General features: G+C 35.1%; 1 protein-coding gene across 18 annotated transcripts in view; it reads right to left on the minus strand.

Annotated features, from left to right (window-relative positions):
- The window catches only part of LOC137243734 (uncharacterized), an 815214-nt gene that overhangs the window by 111005 nt on the left and 682709 nt on the right, over positions 1-21500 (minus strand). For all 18 annotated transcript variants that reach the window (XM_067771770.1, XM_067771767.1, XM_067771768.1 and 15 more), the window contains one exon: positions 4815-5075. In XM_067771770.1, coding sequence (XP_067627871.1) covers positions 4815-5075 — 261 coding nt within the window. The remainder of the gene's footprint in view (positions 1-4814; positions 5076-21500) is intronic.

A 21500-nucleotide genomic window follows, 5' to 3' on the forward strand; every position in this document is an offset into this window, starting at 1 on the left:
CGTTTCTACACAAATTCGTTATGGCGGAGATCGTTGATGAAGTCATATTGCGAGTGGACTTCTTAGTTGACCATGACATCAGGATCGATATGCAGAGAAGGATTATGCACTATAAGGACCAGCATGCACCACTCAACTTCAGTCGGAGATATATTACGCGCACACACTTGTAGTGATCCACCGAAGTGTTGCTACACAAACACACGCATATGATTATGAGAAACGCTAGAAAATCTACAAATATATGTGCATGTATATAGCTAAGTATGAGATATGTACAGCTGTTCTAGCAGGCGAAACGTCTCAAGTGTAGTAGAAATATGCGAATGAAGTAGCAGAGAGTATAAACGAGCGCAGGCTGAGCAGTCATCAATCAGTTTGATTTAAGCACGCTATCAGTTGCGAAGTGAAGTTTCATTGAGAAGTACTTTCAAAGTAGTCTAATAAAGACCATTTTGTAATGCAGAATATTGGAGTGTTTTATTCAACAGTTTAGCGATACGAACGTATGTAGAAGGTTGCAAATAAGCGGAAATTCCCTAAATTCGTTGCAATATGTGTGTGGTTGTTCCTCAAATTAGTGGCCGTAGAATAGACGCAAAAATGTCAACTTGCCTTTTTATGTATAGATTTTTCTGATTGCTTGTCATCTTGACCTACTATTTTGAATTTCTAAACATTTTCTCTTGCTTCGTGAACTTTAACCTTTTTATATTTATCATTTTTGGAATTTTTAAAAATGTGTTATCGACAACAGATTTTTGTTATTTGTAGATTGTAGATAGATTTCCATAGATTTTTTTTAAATCAGTTTGTTGAAATTGACTATGATTTATTACTTAAAGTAGCTAAGCTTCTTTAATAATATAGCCTAAGCTTTCCTTCCTACGAATTTCTTAACGTTTGCCGTCGACCGCACATATCTGCGATAGTATGAGCATAATCCCACTGGGAGGTGTTCTAGTTTCCGTTACCAAATTTCATGGCATAACTACGCCTATATACAAGTATTTGCATATGCTGGTATATATACATATGTACATACACACAACTAAGTGTGTGTGTGAGTAAAAGAAGTATATGTGGTGGGCGGTACTGCCATTTACGTAGATGATATCCCTTGGCCGTTTTGTGTCATAAAAAACTATGCCTTCCATGACACAACGTATGAATGCGTTTTTAGCATATTAATATGAGTAAATATGTGCGAATGTGTCTATGAAAATAAAAAACAAAAAAGGCCCAGTTTTCCGGTTTGATATATATATGTATTCTGGCTGTGCAGCAGCAGCACGAGGCCAACCCACAAAACCAACAAAAGGTAAATGTTTATCTTCAATTTCATTGCAGTTTTTTACATGGACGTGTAACTGCAGCTCGCATTTAGCATGGTCCGTCGCTGTTGTTTTTGTTACATTGAGCCTTCTTCCTCAGATGTAAATATTTGCGTTTGCCCCAACGATTCTTTTGCCTTACAACCTACTCATATCATTCATGACATAACCTTGGATGACTACCTACATACATATCTACGTACCCCAGCCACAGTTAAACAAATATTTATATGCACATATTCATACATACATACATATGCCTGTAAAAGAAAAATCGTAAATATGTATAAAAGCTGCAGGTATAATGCGTTTACGCATAAAACCTTGGTTTTTGTGAAATATTTTTTGGATTTTTATTTTATCGCATTCTGGAATGAAATTTCCATTGGGCGCTATGGATGTTGTTACTTTGGGGCAGTTTAGCTTTTTGCCGCCTCAATTTGTCGTTGTTATTCTCATTTATTTACGAGAGGCAGCAATTTAATCTTTACTCCGTAATTTGTGAACGGTTCAATAAATTGGTAAACGAACTGCACAAATTTTCCCCATCAGCCATTACAAATTATTTATATGAACGAATATATGTATATGTATGTGTGTTTGCTTAAGTGTTAAGTAAATGCTTCTCTTTTAAAATAAATTTGAGCTAGGACCGTAATCAATGTGACAAAAATGTAAATTTATTATTTATTTGAGACTAACTATTTTAGAGTCGAGGATGGTAGAAGAGAGGCAGAAAGGGAGAGATGGGCGGGGAGGAAGGCGGAGAAGGACGGGGAGAAGTAAAAGGCTAGGGACGGGAAGATGTATATTAAAAGGGAGAGTGAAGTGGAAGGGGAAGGAAAATGGTGAGAGGGGGGTGGGGGGTGGGGGGAAAAGTGATGGTGGAGTAAAATGGAAAAGGTAAAAGTAAAGGTAAAGGTAAAGGTAAAGGTAAAGGAAAAGGAAAAGGAAAAGGTAAAGGTAAAGGTAAAGGTGAAGGTAAAGGTAAAGGTAAAGGTAAAGGTAAAGGTAAAGGTAAAGGTAAAGGTAAAGGTAAAGGTAAAGGTAAAGGTAAAGGTAAAGGTAAAGGTAAAGGTAAAGGTAAAGGTAAAGGTAAAGGTAAAGGTAAAGGTAAAGGTAGAGGTAAAGGTAAAGGTAAAGGTAAAGGTAAAGGTAAAGGTAAAGGTAAAGGTAAAGGTAAAGGTAAAGGTAGAGGTAAAGGTAAAGGTAAAGGTAAAGGTAAAGGTAAAGGTAAAGGTAAAGGTAAAGGTAAAGGTAAAGGTAAAGGTAAAGGTAAAGGTAAAGGTAAAGGTAAAGGTAAAGGTAAAGGTAAAGGTAAAGGTAAAGGTAAAGGTAAAGGTAAAGGTAAAGGTAAAGTTAAAGGTAAAGGTAAAGGTAAAGGTATAGGTAAAGGTAAAGGTAAAGGTAAAGGTAAAGGTTAAGGTTAAGGTAAAGGTAAAGGTAAAGGTAAAGGTAAAGGTAAAGGTAAAGGTAAAGGTAAAGGTAAAGGTAAAGGTAAAGGTAAAGGTAAAGGTAAAGGTAAAGGTAAAGGTAAAGGTAAAGGTAAAGGTAAAGGTAAAGGTAAAGGTAAAGGTAAAGGTAAAGGTAAAGGTAAAGGTAAAGGTAAAGGTAAAGGTAAAGGTAAAGGTAAAAGTAAAGGAAAAGGTAAAGGTAAAGGAAAAGGTAAAGGTAAAGGTAAAGGTAAAGGTAAAGGGAAAGGTAAAGGTAAAGGTAAAGATAAAGGTAAAGGTAAAGGTAAAAGTAAAGGTAAAGGTAAAGGTAAAGGTAAAGGTAAATGTAAAGGTAAAGGTAAAGGTAAATGTAAATGTAAAGGTAAAAGTAAAGGTAAAGGTAAAGGTAAACGTAAAGGTAAAGGTAAAGGCAAAGGTAAAGGTAAAAGTAAAGGAAGGTAAAGGTAAAGGCAAAAGTAAATGTAAAGGTAAAGGTAAATGTAAATGTAAAGGTAAAGGTAAAGGTAAAGGTAAAGGTAAAGGTAAAGGTAAAGGTAAAGGTAAATGCAAAGGTAAAGGTAAAGGTAAAGGTAAAGGTAAAGGTAAAGGTAAAGGTAAAGGTAAAGGTAAAGGTAAAGGTAAAGGTAAAGGTAAAGGTAAAGGTGAAGGTAAAGGTAAAGGTAAAGGTAAAGGTAAAGGTAAAAGTAAAGGTAAAGGTAAAGGTAAAGGTAAAGTTAAAGGTAAAGGTAAAGGTAATGGCAAAGGTAAAAGTAAAGGTAAAGGTAAAGGTAAAAGTAAAGGTAAAGATAAAGGTAAAGGTAAAAGTAAAGGTAAAGGTAAAGGTAAAGTTAAAGGTAAAGGTAAAGGTAATGGCAAAGGTAAAAGTAAAGGTAAAGGTAAAGGTAAAATTAAAGGTAAAGATAAAGGTAAAGGTAAAAGTAAAGGTAAAGGTAAAGGTAAAGGTAAAGGTAAAGGTAAAGGTAAAGGTAAAGGTAAAGGTAACGGTAAAGGTAAAGGTAAAGGTAAAGGTATAGGTAAAGGTCAGGGTAATGGCAAAGGTAAAGGTAAAGCAGAAAAGTAAAAGAAAACAGAGGGGCAGGAAGATGAAAAAAGAGGGAAAAGGAAGGCACAAAGTCAAAGGAACAAAACAGGAAAATAATATAAAATAAAATAAAATAAATTAAAATAAAATAAAATAAAAAGAAATAAAATAAAATAAAATAAAATAAAATAAAATAAAATAAAAAGAAATAAAAGAAAAGAAAATAAAAAAAAAGGAAAAGAAAAGAAAAGAAACGAAAAAAAGGAAAATAAAAGAAAAGAAAAGAAGAGAAAAGAAAAGGAAAGAAAAGAAAATAAAGGAAAAGAAATAAAAACATAAAAGAAAAGAAATGAAAATAAAAGAAAAGAAAGGAAAAAATGAAAGAAAAGAAAAGAAAAGAAAAGAAAAGAAAAGAAAAGAAAAGAAAAGAAAAGAAAAGAAAAGAAAAGAAAAGAAAAGAAAAGAAAAGAAAAGAAAAGAAAAGAAAAGAAAAGAAAAGAAAAGAAAAGAAAAGAAAAGAAAAGAAAAGAAAAAACATAAGAAAAGAAAAGAAAATTAAAGATAAGAAAAAAAACCGAAATAGAATTAAAAGGAAAAGCAAACTTTGACAAAAATGTAAAAGAAGGAAAAAAAGAACAGGAATATGAGAAGGGCAAAAGGAAGCTGAATATGATGAAGAAAAGCCAACAGCATTGATTTTTTCTGGAGAGGACGATAGCTGCTAACTTAGCCAATGAAAAGGAAATCGAAAACCACACTGCGGCTCACCCTGCATAATCCTTTTTGAATAAGATTTTTCATTGCTAAGCTCAATCGATGCGTACCCCCTCCACTGGTAATTTGAATTCCGTCTTCTGCATCGTTAGCTCAGAATTTAAAACTGATGGACAATTTCGTATTCACATTGATAATCATAATTTCTTCCTGCAAAATCGCATTTTAAGTTCATCCGTCTCTACTTTTAGCAATACGTTCTTGGGATAATAAGTGTTTACTTTCACTTACCGATTGTCGTTATCACAGTAACTGAATAAAGTAACGCTTCGCCAAATGTCCAATGTGTTGGCATCATTGTTGCATCTGTTGTTGTTGTTGTATCAAATGTGCTACCATAGCGCCGTAGCCCCGTTGAGCTACCACCAAACATTCCGATGCTGGTGCTATTGCTCGTATGACGTGTCGCTGCTACAATTGAGTCCTCGAAACGGCGCAGTTGCTCGTGAACCAAAGTTGACCAATTTCGCTCGTAGAGAACGTTAAGCTTTTCTGTGGGAAGAAAAAAAGATAAATAATAAGCTATCTATAATGAGGTCGTGGAAGAAAGATTTTTATACTCAGTTGAGCAGAGCTCACAGAATATATTAACTTTGATTGGATAACGGTTGGTTGTACAGGTATAAAGGAATCGAGATAGATAAAGACTTCCATATATCAAAATCATCATGATCGAAAAAAAATTTGATTGAGCCATGTCCGTCCGTCCGTTAACACGATAACTTGAGTAAATTTTGAGGTATCTAGATGAAATTTCGTATGTAGGTTCCTGAGCACTCATCTCAGATCGCTATTTAAAATGAACGATATGGGACTGTAACCACGCCCACTTTTTCGATATCGAAAATTTCGAAAAACAGAAAAAGTGCGATAATTCATTACCAAAGGCGGATAAAGCGATGAAACTTGGTAGGTGAGTTGAACTTATGACGCAGAAGAGAAAATTGGTAAAATTTTGGACAGTGGGGGTGGCACCGCCCACTTTTAAAAGAAGGTAATTTAAAAGTTTTGCAAGCTGTAATTTCGCAGTCGTTTGAGATATCATGATGAAATTTGGCAAGAACGTTACTCCTATTACTATATGTATGCTGAATAAAAATTAGCAAAATCAGAGAACGACAACGCCCACTTAAAAAAAAAAAATTTTTTAAAGTCAAATTTTAGCAAAAAATGTAATATGTTTACAGTATATAAGTAAATTATGTCAAGATTTAACTCCAGTAATGATATGGTGCGACAAAATACAAAAATAAAAGAAAATTTCAAAATGGACGTGGCTTCGCCCTTTTTCATTTAATTTGTCTAGAATATTTTTAATGCTATAAATCGAACAAAAATTTACCAATCCTTGTGAAATTTGGTAAGGGCTTAGATTCTAGGACGATAACTTATTTCTATGAAAAAGGGAGATATCGGTTAAAGCCACGCCCAGTTTTTATACACAGTGGACCGTCTGTCCTTCCGCTCGGCCATTAACACGATAACTTGAGCAAAAATCGATATAGCTTTACTAAACTAAGTTCACGTACTTAACTGAACTCACTTTGTATTGGTATAAAAAATGGCCGAAATCCGACTATAACCACGCCCACTTTTTCGATATCGAAAATTACGAAAAATGAAAAAATGCCATAATTCTATACCAAATACCAAAAAAGGGATGAAACATGGTACTTGGATTGGTTCGTTGACGTAAAATATAACTTTAGGAAAAAAAAATTGTTAAATGTGTGTGACAGCTACCATACTAAGTAGAAGAAAATTAAAATGTTCTGCAGGGCTGAAATAAAAAACCATTGAAATCTAGGCAGGAATACTGTTCGTGGTATTACCTATATGAATAAATTAGCGGTATCCGACAGATGATGTTCTGGGTTACCCTGGTCCACATTTTGGTCGATATCTCGAAAACGCTTTCACGTATACAACTACCACCACTCCCTTTTGAAACCCTTATTAATACCTTTAATTTGATACCCATATCGTACAAACGCATTCTAGAGTCATCCCTGGTCCATCTTTATGGCGATATCTCGAAAAGGCGTCCACCTATAGAACTAAGGCCCACTCCCATTTAAAATACTCATTAACCCCTTTCATTTGATACCCATAACGTACAAACACATTCTAGGGTTAGCATAGGTTCATTTTCCTATATGTTAATTTTCCCTTATTTTGTCTCAATAGCTCTCAACTGAGTATGTAATGTTCGGTAACACCCGAACTTAGCCTTCTTTTCTTGTTTTTGTTTGTATTGTTTCTTCATTGTTGTGTATTTTATTATTTTGCAGGTACCTTTAATTATCAAAATGAATCAAAAGCAAATCAGACTACTTTTGTAGGAAGTAATTTCGAGTTCTGAATATGAGGATGAAAATGACAGCGAGGTTGAAGATTTTGTTGTTCTAATGTTACTCTAAGGATAATGAAAAAGTTATCTTATTGTTTATTATTGCAAAAAAAGAATTTTTTAAGCTAAAAGAGTTATTTTTGGCTCTTTCTAAAGGAAGTAAAATTTAAGTTTTGTTTTTGCCGCAACACTAACGTTTTTGAAGGCTGTTTTTTATGAAATTTGATATGCCCTAATTTTTATTTAAAGGCTGATAATTAAATCAACCTGTGGTTTATGTATTGCACAAAGAATGCTTTTAAAATTCTAAGATTAATTTTCGTTTATTTGAAGAAAAAATATGTTTTTGTTTTATTTTTGTAGAATGTAAGAAAAACAAGCGTTTTGGAAAACATATGTTAACGACAGAAAATCAATAAAATTACTGAATATTAACATAATGAATGGATTTATTATTTTTTTTTATTATATCATCGAATTTAAATAAAAATCGTTTTTTTTTTAAGTTTTGTTTCAAAATACTAGTATTTCATTTAGTTCAAACTGCCGGTCTGTGAGACCGTGCGCGAGTATATGTGTTACAAAAATTGGCGCGAGTATAGGAAGGTTAACAAATTTATAAAGGTTCAAATATCAAAAAAGGTCACATAATATTTATGTTTTACTTGACCGAAGAATTTTGGGTACATTGGAACTATTTTCCATCATCAGTTGTCAAATTTAGTTGGAGGCATCTTCATTGATTTTTTTCGAGCGAGAACGAAGTATTACACTAAAGCTATCGCTTTATAAGTTCCCCATCATATCTTTTCTGATATATCGTTCGAAAACATATTTATGAGGTGGTTTCGTCGAACGCTGACCACGTCAAATTCTAGTAGAGGATCCACAAAACTTCTAAAATATATTAATACAACTGTTTATGGATTTACTCCAAACACGTAAGCACACACGACGCTGCCTTTTTCTTTAACGCCGATAGGCCTCCAGAGAGCGAGAGTGGGATAAAAGATAAGAGAAAGAGAGACAGAGAGAGAGCAGTTGAAAGCGAGAGCGCAAGAGACGACGCAAGTAAGTCTCGAAATAGCGGTGACGGTAGCGGTCTGAAAGTAACGATGGTAATGATGCTCTGGAAGAGTGTGGTGGTGTAAATTGTGTAGAGGGGGATGCTCACGGAGGTACGATAGCGAAAGGACATTTGACCTAAGGGGGGTATCTTTCTTATATATCTTATTATATATATATATATACTTAATAGTAGCTGGGCGGAGTCTTCGTACTCCAGTCAGAGTGCTTCGGTCCTAGCGTTTTACAGAGCGTGCTAGAGCCTGAACGGTGTATCGAAGTCAGCCTTTGCACTTGACTCGAGATTCCTGAAAGCGAGGGAAGATCACTCTTGAGCCATTTTGAGTGTAATGTCCGCTCAAGGTAGAAGAAAGAGACTCTTGCCAACCCTGAGTGAAATGACGGCGTCACGCCTATTTGTTCTTTCTGGGGATACTTTTTGCTCCCCTTAGAATGAGTTTGCCTAGATTTAGAGCTTTAGCATTTCTTGGAGACTTGAATAAGTCTCTCTTTGCATTCGATCGTGCATTACTTTTTGAGAAGAGAGGTTATCCACCCTGGGTGGATTCTTCGCTTTTTATGTCGTGCCACTTCTATCAGCATTTGTCGGATTAAGCATTTCCCTAAAGTGGCGGGTTTGGGCTCACCCCGGCAGAAAGACTTGTGCCTATACATCCTTCGTGTTATTAAAAAGGGATCCTCCTTCTTCTGGTGGATTCCGACCAAAGAAAAGCGTTTGCCATAAGTAAGGAAGGGTGTGATTCAAAATCTCTTAAATAATTCATTGTGTTCCCTGTTAATCCTCCCTATTAGAAGAGAGGATACCAATTAAAAAAGTTGACATCCCCCAAACCTATCTAAGGGAAGTTGGCCTTAAGAGTTGCGAACTATCCGTTCATACACAACCGAATATTATTAAGTGAATAAGAATTCAATATTGCAGTGGCTCCCCTTTAAGCTATCGAATGAAATTGAAAGTCACATTATTGTGTATGCTTGCTTTTCATGTCAATCACGCTGGGTATGTTTGGTTATTCGCTACTGGCCTTTTGCATGCTTTGTACTGATGATTGTCCGCTAAGTGAGGTGATGGGAAATATTTTCATACACCCTGTTTCTAGGTATGCATTTTAGAATGTTATTTTGCAAGAAATTTCTCTAACGCTCTCAAGTACCTACAACCTAAGTATGTATGTAGCGACAATTATGCATATAAAAGCATTTGTCTGCTGCGAATTGCATAATTGCTTAAGCAACTAAGTGCCAGTAAGCTAAGTAGTTGCATTTTGCTGGCAAGAACCAAGCATTGCAGGCGCGTTTAACGTGCACTTTGAAGGTTATTTGAGTATGAAGCTTACATACATATGCATGCACTTAATATTCTTGAATAATGCAAAATATCTTCAAACAGCCTTGTTGTGTCCTGTGGCATCCTTTTGCATTTGTGTAACTATCTTTAACAATTAATGGCTGCTTAATTTATGTCAGCAATATTTAATAACATAGTAAGTTTAACATATCGTTAGCTTAATATGAAAATGTGCTAAGTCACTTTTTTGAAAAATTTTATTTTAATGCAGTTTTAAAACTGAATTCAAAATACATCGATCACAAAAAAAAAAATATTTTAATTTTTCATTTTTACCTGCTGTGGGTAATTACCATTTTTTCGATATTTAAATGACAATAAAGTACGAAGAAGTTAACTTGAAAAGTATTCATATTGAAAAGTATTCATATTGAAATGGGGATTGTGATGTTCGCTGTGTAGACGTGGTTTTGTTTCGCTGACAAAGGATTGCTGTTTTCTTTGCTTTATTTACGTAAATTTGTACCAAATAAGTGTTTGGTGATATATTTATGCAATCTGCTATTTTTTTTATAAAACGATCCAAACAAGTGAAAAGCAACTTTAATCTCAAATCTTCGAGTTGGTGTTTATTTTTGGTTTTCTTTTGTGGAAAAATGAGTAAACCCAATACAAGGCTCACAAAGCATCAACAACCAGCGCTTTTGGCACGGAATGATGTGTCGTCACCAATGACTTCGCTGTCTCCTAATGAATCAATTTCAACACAATCACGGAACGCGTACCGAAAATGCAAGGTGACAGCATATCAGCCGAACAGCTTCTGCAAATTACTTACTTACTTAATTGGCGCTTAACCGTCTAAACGGTTATGGCCGTCCAACAAGGCGCGCCAGTCACTCCTTCGCTCCGCCAACCGGCGCCAATTGGTCACACCAAGGGAGCTTAAATCGTTTTCCACCTGGTCCTTCCAACGGAGTGGGACCGCCTTCTACCGCTGCTTCCATAGGCGGGTTCCGATAGAAACACTTTCTTGGCCGGAGCATCATCTTTCATTCGCATAACATGGCCTAGCCAGCGCAGCCGTTGCGTTTTAATTCGCTGGACTATGTTGGTCTCTGCGTATAGCTCGTACAGCTCATCATTAAATCTTCTTCGGTACTCGCCATCGCCAACGCGTAGAGGTCTTTCGAAGAACTTTTATCTCGAACACTCCCAAAGCCGCTTCATCTGCTGTTGTCATGGTCCATGCTTCTGCCCCATATAGCAGGACGGGTACGATAAGTGACTTGTAGAGTATGATTTTCGCTCGCCGAGAGAGGACTTTACTTTTCAATTGCCTACCTAGTCCAAAGTAGCATTTATTGGCAAGATTGATTCTTCGCTGGATTTCAGTACAGCTTATGGGAGAAAAAACTCGAAACGCATGAAAAAAATATCATTGAACACATAAATAAAATGTGGGAACAAAAACTCAAAACGCACGAAGAAAATATTATTAAACATATTAATGAGTCAATGCAATCCATGGAGAATAGAGTTATGCAAACAATGAGCGAGCTTACTGGTGAGTTAGCGAATGCGAAAGATAGAATAGGAAGATGTGAAGAAAGAGTAGACGGTGTCGAAAATGCACAAACTGAGTTTGCATTTCTCAAAACCAAGGTTGATGCATTGCGTGAGGAAATTGCGGATCTTTGGGAAAAAGCTATGTCAACTGATATCGTGATAAATGGTATACCGAATTCAAATAATGACAATGTTAAAGAAATTTTCAGCAAACTGTGTGAAGAAATTAGTTATGAGACACCAGCCATTCGTCAAGCTTTCCGTATGCGCTCAATCAAACACAAAAATGCAAATAATGATTATGTGCCTGTTGCAATTAAATTTAACTCAGCGCACGATAGAAGTCAACTGCTTAACCCTGGACGGTCATCCTTATTTTTTGTATATTAACGTCGTCCTTCGTCATTATGACGACGATTTATTTTAAATCCATTTTCAGAAGGGTGTGAGTAGAATTAATGAACGCGTTTTATTATTATTTTTTATTTATTTCGTTATTGATAAATACCAGTCAAAAATAAAAAGGAAAACTTATATCTTTTAACTTAAAATTAATAATTAACAATCTTCTATCAATTCGCTTCACCTTTAAGGCATTACCTTGTAAAAAATAAAAAATCACAATTTGTGGCAGGAATTCTCATAAAAGTCTTTAAGTTTCTTAAAACCAAATAATTAAACCTAAATAGGAACAGCAGCTTTTAAAGTTCTAACCTCAGATAATACAGGAGGCACAAACATCAACTTTATGCTCTCCACATAGGTGTTTATGGCACTTTGCTCATACCACCTTCGCAATTCTTCGTATGAAAGAAGGAAACGTGGCACAAATCTTCCGTTTTTTAATTTCTGTTGCCGGTATCATATTTTCAGATCCATTTGTAGCATGATCAGGACGTAAACTTAGTATGTCATTTATTATCGTAGTTGTAATAGTTGTCATATTAAATCTGTCATCTAAACTACTATTTATAAGGCTAGTGAAAAGCTTTTTCATAAAATTTAACCATTTTAAAGGTTCTTGTCCGACTTTAAATATATTGTATTATTTACACATACGAATTTATAAAAGAAATGTTCAACATACTAAAAATTGGCACAATGGCCACCTGTTCGTTTTTCTTGAACAACTCATTGCGCTGCATACCTGATCCAGAGTGTCTACTCCCCCTTTGGTTTCGTTGGAAAACTAAACCATGGTTGGCTTATTTGAAACGGGATTAACATTACCTTTTTCATTGCAAGATGACAAAAGATTGAATATTTTGCTGGGTTTTGGTTTATAGGATAATAGAGTTGAATTTTTGTCGTAGAAATACATCGACGTGCCGCATTTACGTCCCTTTTTGTTTTTTAATTCAGAAGATATTTCCGCTTTGTTTGATCTGAGTGTGCCAACTATTGTTAAATTGTACGGGTGATTTCCTAACGACTAAGCCAAAAGTATGGATATAAACCAGTTGTCCATCGTAATAGTTCTATTCGAGCCATATACTGACTTTGTTAGCCCTTTAGCGTAGAACTCATAAAGTTACATAAACGTCATCCTTCGTCAATTTGACTACGCCATAAAACGAAACCGAAAAAGGAATCTACTTACGATTTGCGTGCTCCTCTGTATGCGTGCATTCAAAGGGAGTAAACAACCGACTAGCGCTGTACGAAAGCGGACATCAACACGAACAATGAAAACATATTGTTACGAATATTAGCAACACAAAGGGGTATTGCCATCTCTAAGCCGATGCTAAACAGTGATTTGTATGCACATCAATAATTCAATCATTTGCCGTCTTTCAGTGAGTTTTACAGCTCCGGCTCACGGTCAATTCTCACGGAAATGCTCTGGATCATTGAGAGACTTGAGAAGCAGATGTCGTGAAATTTTCACAGACTTGAAATGTGATAGGAAGATGTCGCCGCTGTTTTTCATACGGCGAAAAGCTAAGCAGCGACATCTATTTTTTAAAAAGTAGGTATATTAAAGGCCGCGTTGCCAACCTAAAAAGAAGTAATTAACAAATTATCTGGCTCACAAATTGAACCAGACTTCTATCTGGATTTATCTGGCTCAAATCGTTGTTGTTGCATTTACATGCAAAATTATTTATCTGGCTCAGGATTTTGCCACCGGATGATAGCTATTATGTCTACACACATATCCATACGAGCAGCGGAGAAGCCACACACAAACACATGTATATATCTTATCTAAGGTGCTCACAAGAGAGGGCAATAATTTCTGCAAGTATTACTCACATGAGAAGTTATAAACGCAGTTGTGGCTGGTGAGTTTGTAGCTGATAACTAACTAGTAAGTTCTGGAATGGAAAAGGCTAGAAGTATGCAACGAGAAATCAAAAAAGTATAAAAGGCGCGACAGTAGAGGCGCAAAAAGTCAGTTTCGTTTGAGCTATCAATCAGTTTTGATTAAGCACGCAATCTGTCGGGCAATAGTAGAGTTATTTATTCTTAAGTACTTTAATAAAGGCCATTTTGCATTACTAAATATTGGAGTTATTTATTCAAGAGTTTAGTGGTTTGAACGTTAGCAGAACGGCAAATAACAGGATTTGTTTGATTGTAGTAAATTCGTTACACTATTTGTGTTAAGACCACCGTGGTGTGATGGTAGCGTGCTCCGCCTACCACAACGTATGCCCTGGGTTCACACCCCGGGCAAAGCAACATCAAAATTTTAGAAATAAGGTTTTTCAATTAGAAGAAAATTTTTCTAAGCGGAGTCGCCCATCGGCAGTGTTTGGGAAGCGCTCCGGGTGCATTTCTGCCATGAAAAGCTCTCAGTGAAAACTCATCTGCCTTGCAGATGCCGTTCGGAGTCGGCATAAACAAGTAGGCCCTGCCCCGCCAATTTGTAGGGAAAATCAAGAGGAGCACGACGCAAATTGGAAGAGAAGCTCGCCCTTAGATCTCTTCGGAGGTTATCGCACCTTACATTTGTTTATTTTTTTATTTATTTATTTACAGTGAAAATAAGATAGTGCGTAGTCGTTTTGACGAAGGACAACCATCTAGGGTTAAAGCTTTATCTACGTCTGTGAAGACCAAAAAAAGAGCCTTAATTCTCTCTGATGTTGATGAGATTGGCTATGGGAAAATCTTCGTGCATGAATGTTTAACCAAGCGAAACAGAGAGATAATGCATCACGCAACACAGCTGAAGCGACAGGGATTATTAGCTTCTGCTTTTAGCATTAGAGGCAGGGTAGGTATACTTGAGAGTGCAGAGAAACACGGAGGCGAAGCTGGTAAAAAGTAGAGAAGATATAAATGCTCCTGTCAACGAAGCAAACAATGATGACGAATTTCTACAACGGAGCAAGCATGAGATTAATATTTATGTTTATTACTACATTTACTTTTTTATCTTTCTCTCTTACTTTTTCAAATATGTATGTTTATTATTTGCAAATTCCTATTTTCTTTATTACTTTCAATTCTACAAACCAAACCCCATTAGGCATGCGCTAAGTGCATTAATCCTAATGATCAGTGAAAATGAGTATCTGAGTATTGACAACGAATGTCTCAAGACCATTTTAACCCTTGTAAGCAACAGTCATACAGGTTTGCAGCTTTACCACATAAATGCACGTAGTCTTAATTTACAGAAACTTGATTACATGAACCAAATTTTGCAAAATACAAAAATTCACATACTTTGTGTGACTGAGTCTTGGTTTAGACAGGATATTAAGGATAAATTTTAAACTACACTATTACACATAGGCACGGAATGATAGGAAAACCAGGGCAAGTGGTGGGGGTGTTGCCATATATTGTAAAACATCTCTGAGGCATCAGTTTATCTTCAAATCCAACGAAAAGTGATCCTGTTGAGTACTTGATTATAGAAGTTAGTGATGCATTAGAGAAGTGTTTAGTTGTGTGTCTGTACAACCCCAATAAGTTCCATAAGCTAGACAATTTTTCCGTAAAATTGTCTGAATTTATATACAAATATGAACATATTTTGCTCTGTGGTGACTTTAACACAGACCTATTAAAAAATGACTTGAGGTCAATGACATTAATGCATAATTTGCATTCCGCTGGCTTAGAAGTTGTCAATAAATATCCTACTAGATTTGCACCAAATAGCAAATTTAGCTTGCTAGACCTGATATGTACTACGGACCGTTCCAGTGTACTTCATTTTGACCAGTTCTCAGCGGGAATATCGGATCATGATATGTTGTTTTTATTGTATGATATAGATTTTAATTCCATTACCGAAACACAAATTTTATTAAAGGAATCTTAAGTCAGTTAATCTCTGTGACACTAGGCGAAGCTGATTCTTTACATTGGAACCGCGTATGGATGTTTTCAGACATTAACCAAAAACTCAGTTATTTCATGTTTCTTTTAAATTACCTATTTACTAAATATGTACCTCTAAAGGCGGTATAGTCCCAAAAAAATAGACAGCGTGGTTCACAAAAGAGGTTCTGCTGACTATCAAAGCACGTAGTAAGTCTTACAAAATTTGGAAGCAACATTCCACAAATGAAAACTGGCAATATTATCGTCTGGCCAGAAATCGTGCTACACTCACAGTAAGAAATTCTAAAAGACTTTTTTTCAAACAAAGCTTGACACGAATTTACCAACCAAGAACTTGTGGAAAAATCTCAAATCAGTAGGGATTGCATGTAAAAATGATTCGAAATGCGATTTGGACCCTGACTCCATCAATGATTTCATTTTACAGTCGAGTAGATATATAAATAATCAAAATTTCAAACTTAATGAAAATGTGATGTACACACCAGCAATAACAAATTTCAATTTTTCGGAGTTACAGAGGTTGATGTCATAAGAAGTCTATTCTCACTAAAGTCCAATGCCGTTGGTGACGACGTTATAAAACTTACTGCAATCAACATTGTTTCAACGTTAACACATATAATTAACTTTTCGATAACGACTTCAACTTCTCTCAATGCTTCGAAGATAGCAAAAGTTATTCCTATTGCTAAAAACCCATCGGCTGTTTTGCCAATGGATTTTCGGAAGATAAGCATATTTCCCACTCTTTCTAAAATCTGGGAAAAGTTAGTGGTGGCCCAAATCACCGAACACCTCAATAAGAACAACCTTCTCTAAGAATACCAGTCTGGTTATAGAGCGAGCCATAGTTGTGCGACGGCTTTACTCAAGGTAACTGAAGACATCCGCCCTGCCTACGATAGGGGGATTTGACTGTGATGTCACTTTTAGATTTTTCGAAAGCCTTTGACACAGTAGATCATTCCATTCTCTAAATGAAATTACGACACTACTTTGGATTCTCTTCTAGTGCTTCAAGATTGCTCGAAAACTATCTTACAAATCGTTGGCAGAAGGTAGTAGTTAAAAGTGGTTGCCCTGAGACGAAGTGCCTGTACTCTGGGGTGCCTCAGGGATCTATACTTGGACCAATTTTGTTCAGTATGTTCATTAACGATATTACTCATTGCTGTAAAAGTGTTTCAATACATCTATATGCTGATGATGCACAAATATATTTATATCGCCCTATTGGCTTATCTGAAGATTTGGTTTGTAGGATGAACGAGAATCTCGAAAGCATCTCTTCGTGGTCGAGTGATAATAATTTAAATCTAAATGCGTCTAAAAAAAAAGCTATTTGCATCTCCCACTCTCCGCAACTAGTAGAGAATTTGCCACTGGTTATACTACAGGATATTACCATTAAGTATGAGTCGGTCGTTAGTAGTTTAGGGTTCAAACTAAATTCCAATTTTAACTGTGTTGATCATATTAACTACGTTTTATCAAAAATTTATTTTGTGTTAAGGAAACTGTGGTACACAGCTGCTTTCATCCTTCCAAATGTCAAACTAATATTAGTCAGATCACTAATAGTTCCTTTCATTTCGCTTGGAGGGTTGGTGTTTGGTCATATAGACCGCAAGTCTAGAAATAAGCTACAACTTGCATTGAACAATTGTGCAAGATATATCTACTTGAAGCGTAAATTTGACCACATATCAGAGTTTTCGTTTAAAATACTTGATTTCAGTCTTACTACCTTCCTAAACTATCGCAATCTAATTTTCCTGAATAAAGTAATTTATAAAAAACAACCAGAATACCTATTCCGAAATTTATGTTTTGCTAGATCTGACAGAACCTGTAACCTCATCGTTCTACGCCATAAATATTTCTCATCATCAAGGACGTTCTTTGTCAGTACTATCAAAGTATGGAACTCATTACCTAATTTTATTAAAAATGAGCCTAATGCATCGCTCTTTAAATTGGCTTTGTCTGAATTTTTTAATATACGAAGAACACTATTCGAGCTATTTTCTCGGATCTACGTTGTATTTTTCTGTTATTTCTTTTATATTAGTATAAATATTGTTGTACTCACATTATTATATTGTACACATATCCATAATCGATATACTTTAAGAGACAATAGTCTCACTTGTACAAATGTGTTAAATAATAAATTGAATTGAAATGGAAATTGTGCTAAGTCTTCAGCTGTTAAAAAGAATGTGCTAAGTCAACCTGTCAATAATATCAATCAGAATTACTAGTAATTTTTTTGAACGCTCATTTTATTTATTTACTAGCAGACCAGGCAGACGTTGTTCTGCCCTAAATTTGGTCTATCTGCATACATTTTAATAAGCCTTTTCCGTCTAAATCTTTCCTTCCCCTTCTACACTTTTTCCAAACCTTTCTATTCACTCTTCCCTCCGTCTTTTTCGCTTCATCTATCTCCATTTTCGTCTCATTTCTCAGTCTCCTTCTCCTTCTCTCTTTTCTTTTATCTCAAGTTTTCTCAATCTTCTTCATCTCTTATTGCCAGTGCCAGAGGGTGGTATGTATTTTGTTTCAATCCCATTCCGAGCCTCAGTCCAAGTCCCGCTCCGAGTCTCAATCTCAGTCTCAGTCTCAGTCCCAGTCCTAGTTTTAATCCCAGTCCCGGTCCGTCTCTGGTCTACTTCCCGGAAAAAGCTTCGTAAATACTAATATAGGCAAATTTATATACCAAATTTCGGGCAAATTGAATAGGACGTATGTAAATAGGTATGTGGGTATTATTATTTCATGTTTTTATTTTGGCTTCGCATGCATATTTATCAGTTTTGCCAAGTTGATGCGACTAAATCGAATATCACACTGAAAATTACTTTGATGCTCTCAGCAATAGCTTCAATTTGATACCCATAATGTAAAAACACATCCTAGTGGTACCCTGATCCACGTTTTGGCCTATATCTCGAGACCCTAGACACAAATAGGTATGAAAACTACCCTCTACTAAAGCACTCATCAACAGCTTCAATTTGATATCCATAATGTAAAAACACTGTCTAGGCGTTCACGGGCCCACGTTTGGCCTATATCTCGAGACCCTAGTCACCCAAGGGTATACAAATTACCCTCTACTAAAGCACTCATCAACAGCTCTCATTGGTTATCCATATTCTATAAACACATTCTAGGGGTACCCGGTTCCACGTTTTGGCCTATATCTCGACACCCTGTGCGTCGATCGCAACGAAACCTAGGTGCAAGCCAGCGCGTGATTTATATGCAACTTATGTGACAGTTTGAACAAAATCGACTGGATAGTTTTTGATTCTATTAGCCTCACAAAAACGGACATTCATTTTTATATATATAAGTTTAATTCATTCAGTCTTAAAGTACAAGCTTTGTCGTTGTTGTTGTTGTTGTTGTTGTTGTATTAACGATAAAGGCACTCCCTGAAGGCTTTGGGGAGTGTTGCCGCTGTTGATGGTCCTTTGCCGGATATAGATTCGGTATGTTCCGTAAACAAAGCACTATTAAGGTACTAGCCCGACCATCTCGGGAACGATTTATATAATCACATTAAACCTTCTACGCCATCCCGTCCTCCCTACCCCCTAGTTCCGTGAGGAACTTGGTGTCGTCAGAGCCTCGGCTGTCAATGAAACAGGATTCGCCACGGTTAGGTGAGGTTGACAATTGGGTTGGAGGAGCTATATATTGCGCTGGCAACCTCTTGAGAGGGTTTCGAACACAACCTTTTGAAATTGGATTCACCCAATTGAGACATGCCTTTGATGTTTGATAAATGCTTTACGCTGACCATAATCTACTTCAATTCTTACATCTCTATAACTGCATGCAGTTACAGACTAGTTAAAAATAGAAAACAATTCAAGCTTAATCCTATCTTAGCTGTTATTAAAATTAAGAACACTACTGAATCGATTTGCTCGATGTATAGTCCTAGTTATAGGTCCATTCATAGAATAATTCTTTTTATGAGTTATTTCGATAAATAATCTATTATGCCGAAGATCTCGCAGTGGAATATATGGAATGAACAAATTAGATAAATCAGAGGAATTCGTGCTAAAATTTATTACATTATAGGCAAGCATGAGTGAGATAAAATTCCTTCTGTAATGCAAAGCCTGAAGACGACGCAATTTGTGCCTGCTGGTATATGATGGAAGGCCGTCTGGCCAGTGAAGCATACGTAAAGCAGTTTTTGTAAAAATTGTATGAACTTTCTCAATTTTATAGGAGTTATATTCATAGAAAGGATTCCATATTATTGAGCAATATTCAAGACCACTTCTGACCAAGGATATATAAAGTGCCTTCAACGTCATAGGGTCCTTAAGGTCACTGGTGTTACGTCTACTGAACCCAAGCATTGCAACAAATTTTGAAACAACGAAGTCAATGTGTCTAGCAAAAGAGAGTTAGGAGTCAAAACTTACAGCCAAGTCTTAACTCTCTTGAGAGCGATTAAGAGAATTAGCATTTAGTTTGTAGATAAAGTATGTCGCAGTTATCTTAATGGAATAAGACACAACACAGCATGTGTTTGAATTTAAAAGTAAATTATTGTCTGCGCCCCATCCAAGAAAGGAGTCCAGAACAGAACCATTATAAATAGTTTGACAAATAAATAGTATTTTTTGTGAAATATATAGTTATAGTGTTATATTTCAATCATTAAAGGGGAAAAGTGATGGGGAAACATATTGAGTAAAAAGTGCTAATTCAGGGGAAAAATTTGTTTTGAATGCGGTAATGTGCTAAGTCATAAAATATCTGATGGGTTAGCATACATGATTTTTATTTATCTTTATAAAGCTTCTACACTCAAAGGTATTGCAAATAACGTGTCCTCATTTACAGTTTTGAAAAAAAGGCTATTTCAAAAATTATTAATTTTTTTCCGTCTTCTGTAAAATTCGTATAAAGTGACCTAGCACATTTTCACATTAAGCTTACGATATGTTTGTATGCATGTAAATTTTCGAAAGATATCTTCAGAACTTATTACTAGAAATTTTGTGAAAGAGATAAAACATTTGCAATATTGCCATTAAGTTGGTCACAATTTCTTGTTAATTTCCTTAGCACTTTATGAACCATTTCGGCTTCAAGTCGGAGCTACTTCAGTACTTTTTCAGACAGTTTCTCAACAAAATAAATACACACTTTGTTTATGCTGAAAAAAACTCAAATGCAGTGGCTCACAGCTTAATTGGTAATTTTCGTTTAAATATCGTAAATTCCCTAAAAGAAACCACATTCAAAAAAACGTCAAAGTTTATTCAAAGGTAAGGAGAATTAATCAAAAATTCAAAAAAGACCATCAAAATTTTCAAATTTTTTTCAGAATTTCTAGAAAAATTTTGAATATGCATTTTTGTAGCCCAATAAATTTTAGTATAATAATGTTCAAGTTAGAAATAGCTCAAAATTTTTCCTGAATTTTCAGAATTTTTTTCGGCGAGGGTGTTGAGCAATTTCCCACATACAAAATGCATTTTTGTTCATGTATGGAAGAAATTGCTCAACACCCTCGACGAAAAAATTTCTTAAAATTCAGGAAAATTTTTGAGCTATTTCTAACTCTAACATTATTATACTAAAATTTATTGGGCTACAAAAATCCATACTCAGAATTTTTCTAGAAATTCAAAAAAAAAAAATGAAAATTTTGATGGTCATTTCTGAAATTTTGATTAATTCTCCTGACCTTTGAATAACCTTTGACATTTTTTTGAATGTGGTTTCTTTTAGGGAATTTGCGATATTTTAAATGAAAATTATCAATTAAGCTGTGCGCCACTGTACTTGAGTTTTTCAGCATAAACCAAGTGTGTATTTATTTTGTTAAGTAACTATATTCCCGGACTCATTTCGGCATAGTTTAACGAAGATAACCCGAGATTGTTCAAATAAGATATTATTCGTGATAAAGTTAGTTCGTATAGTTAGAAACACTTAATTTCTGTTCTTTCCAAATGTTGTAACTTTTTCCTAAACTACCGAAAATAAAAAAAATAAAAATTTAATTGACGGAACTAACTAAAAATTGCAGCCTTGTATTCGCTGCTGTAAGAATAAATTGAAATAAAATAAAATATAATAAAATAAAATTAAAAATAGTAAAATAAAATGCAATAGAAAAAAATAAAATAAAACAAAATAAAATAAAATATAATAAAAAAAAATAAAATAAAGTAAAAAAAGTAAAAAAAAATAAATTAAAAGAAATTAAAATAATACAGAATAAAATAAAATAAAGTAAAATAAAACAAAATGAAATAAAAAATAAAAT

Source organism: Eurosta solidaginis, chromosome 3 (assembly GCF_040869045.1).
Source record: "Eurosta solidaginis isolate ZX-2024a chromosome 3, ASM4086904v1, whole genome shotgun sequence".
NCBI lineage: Eukaryota > Metazoa > Arthropoda > Insecta > Diptera > Tephritidae > Eurosta > Eurosta solidaginis.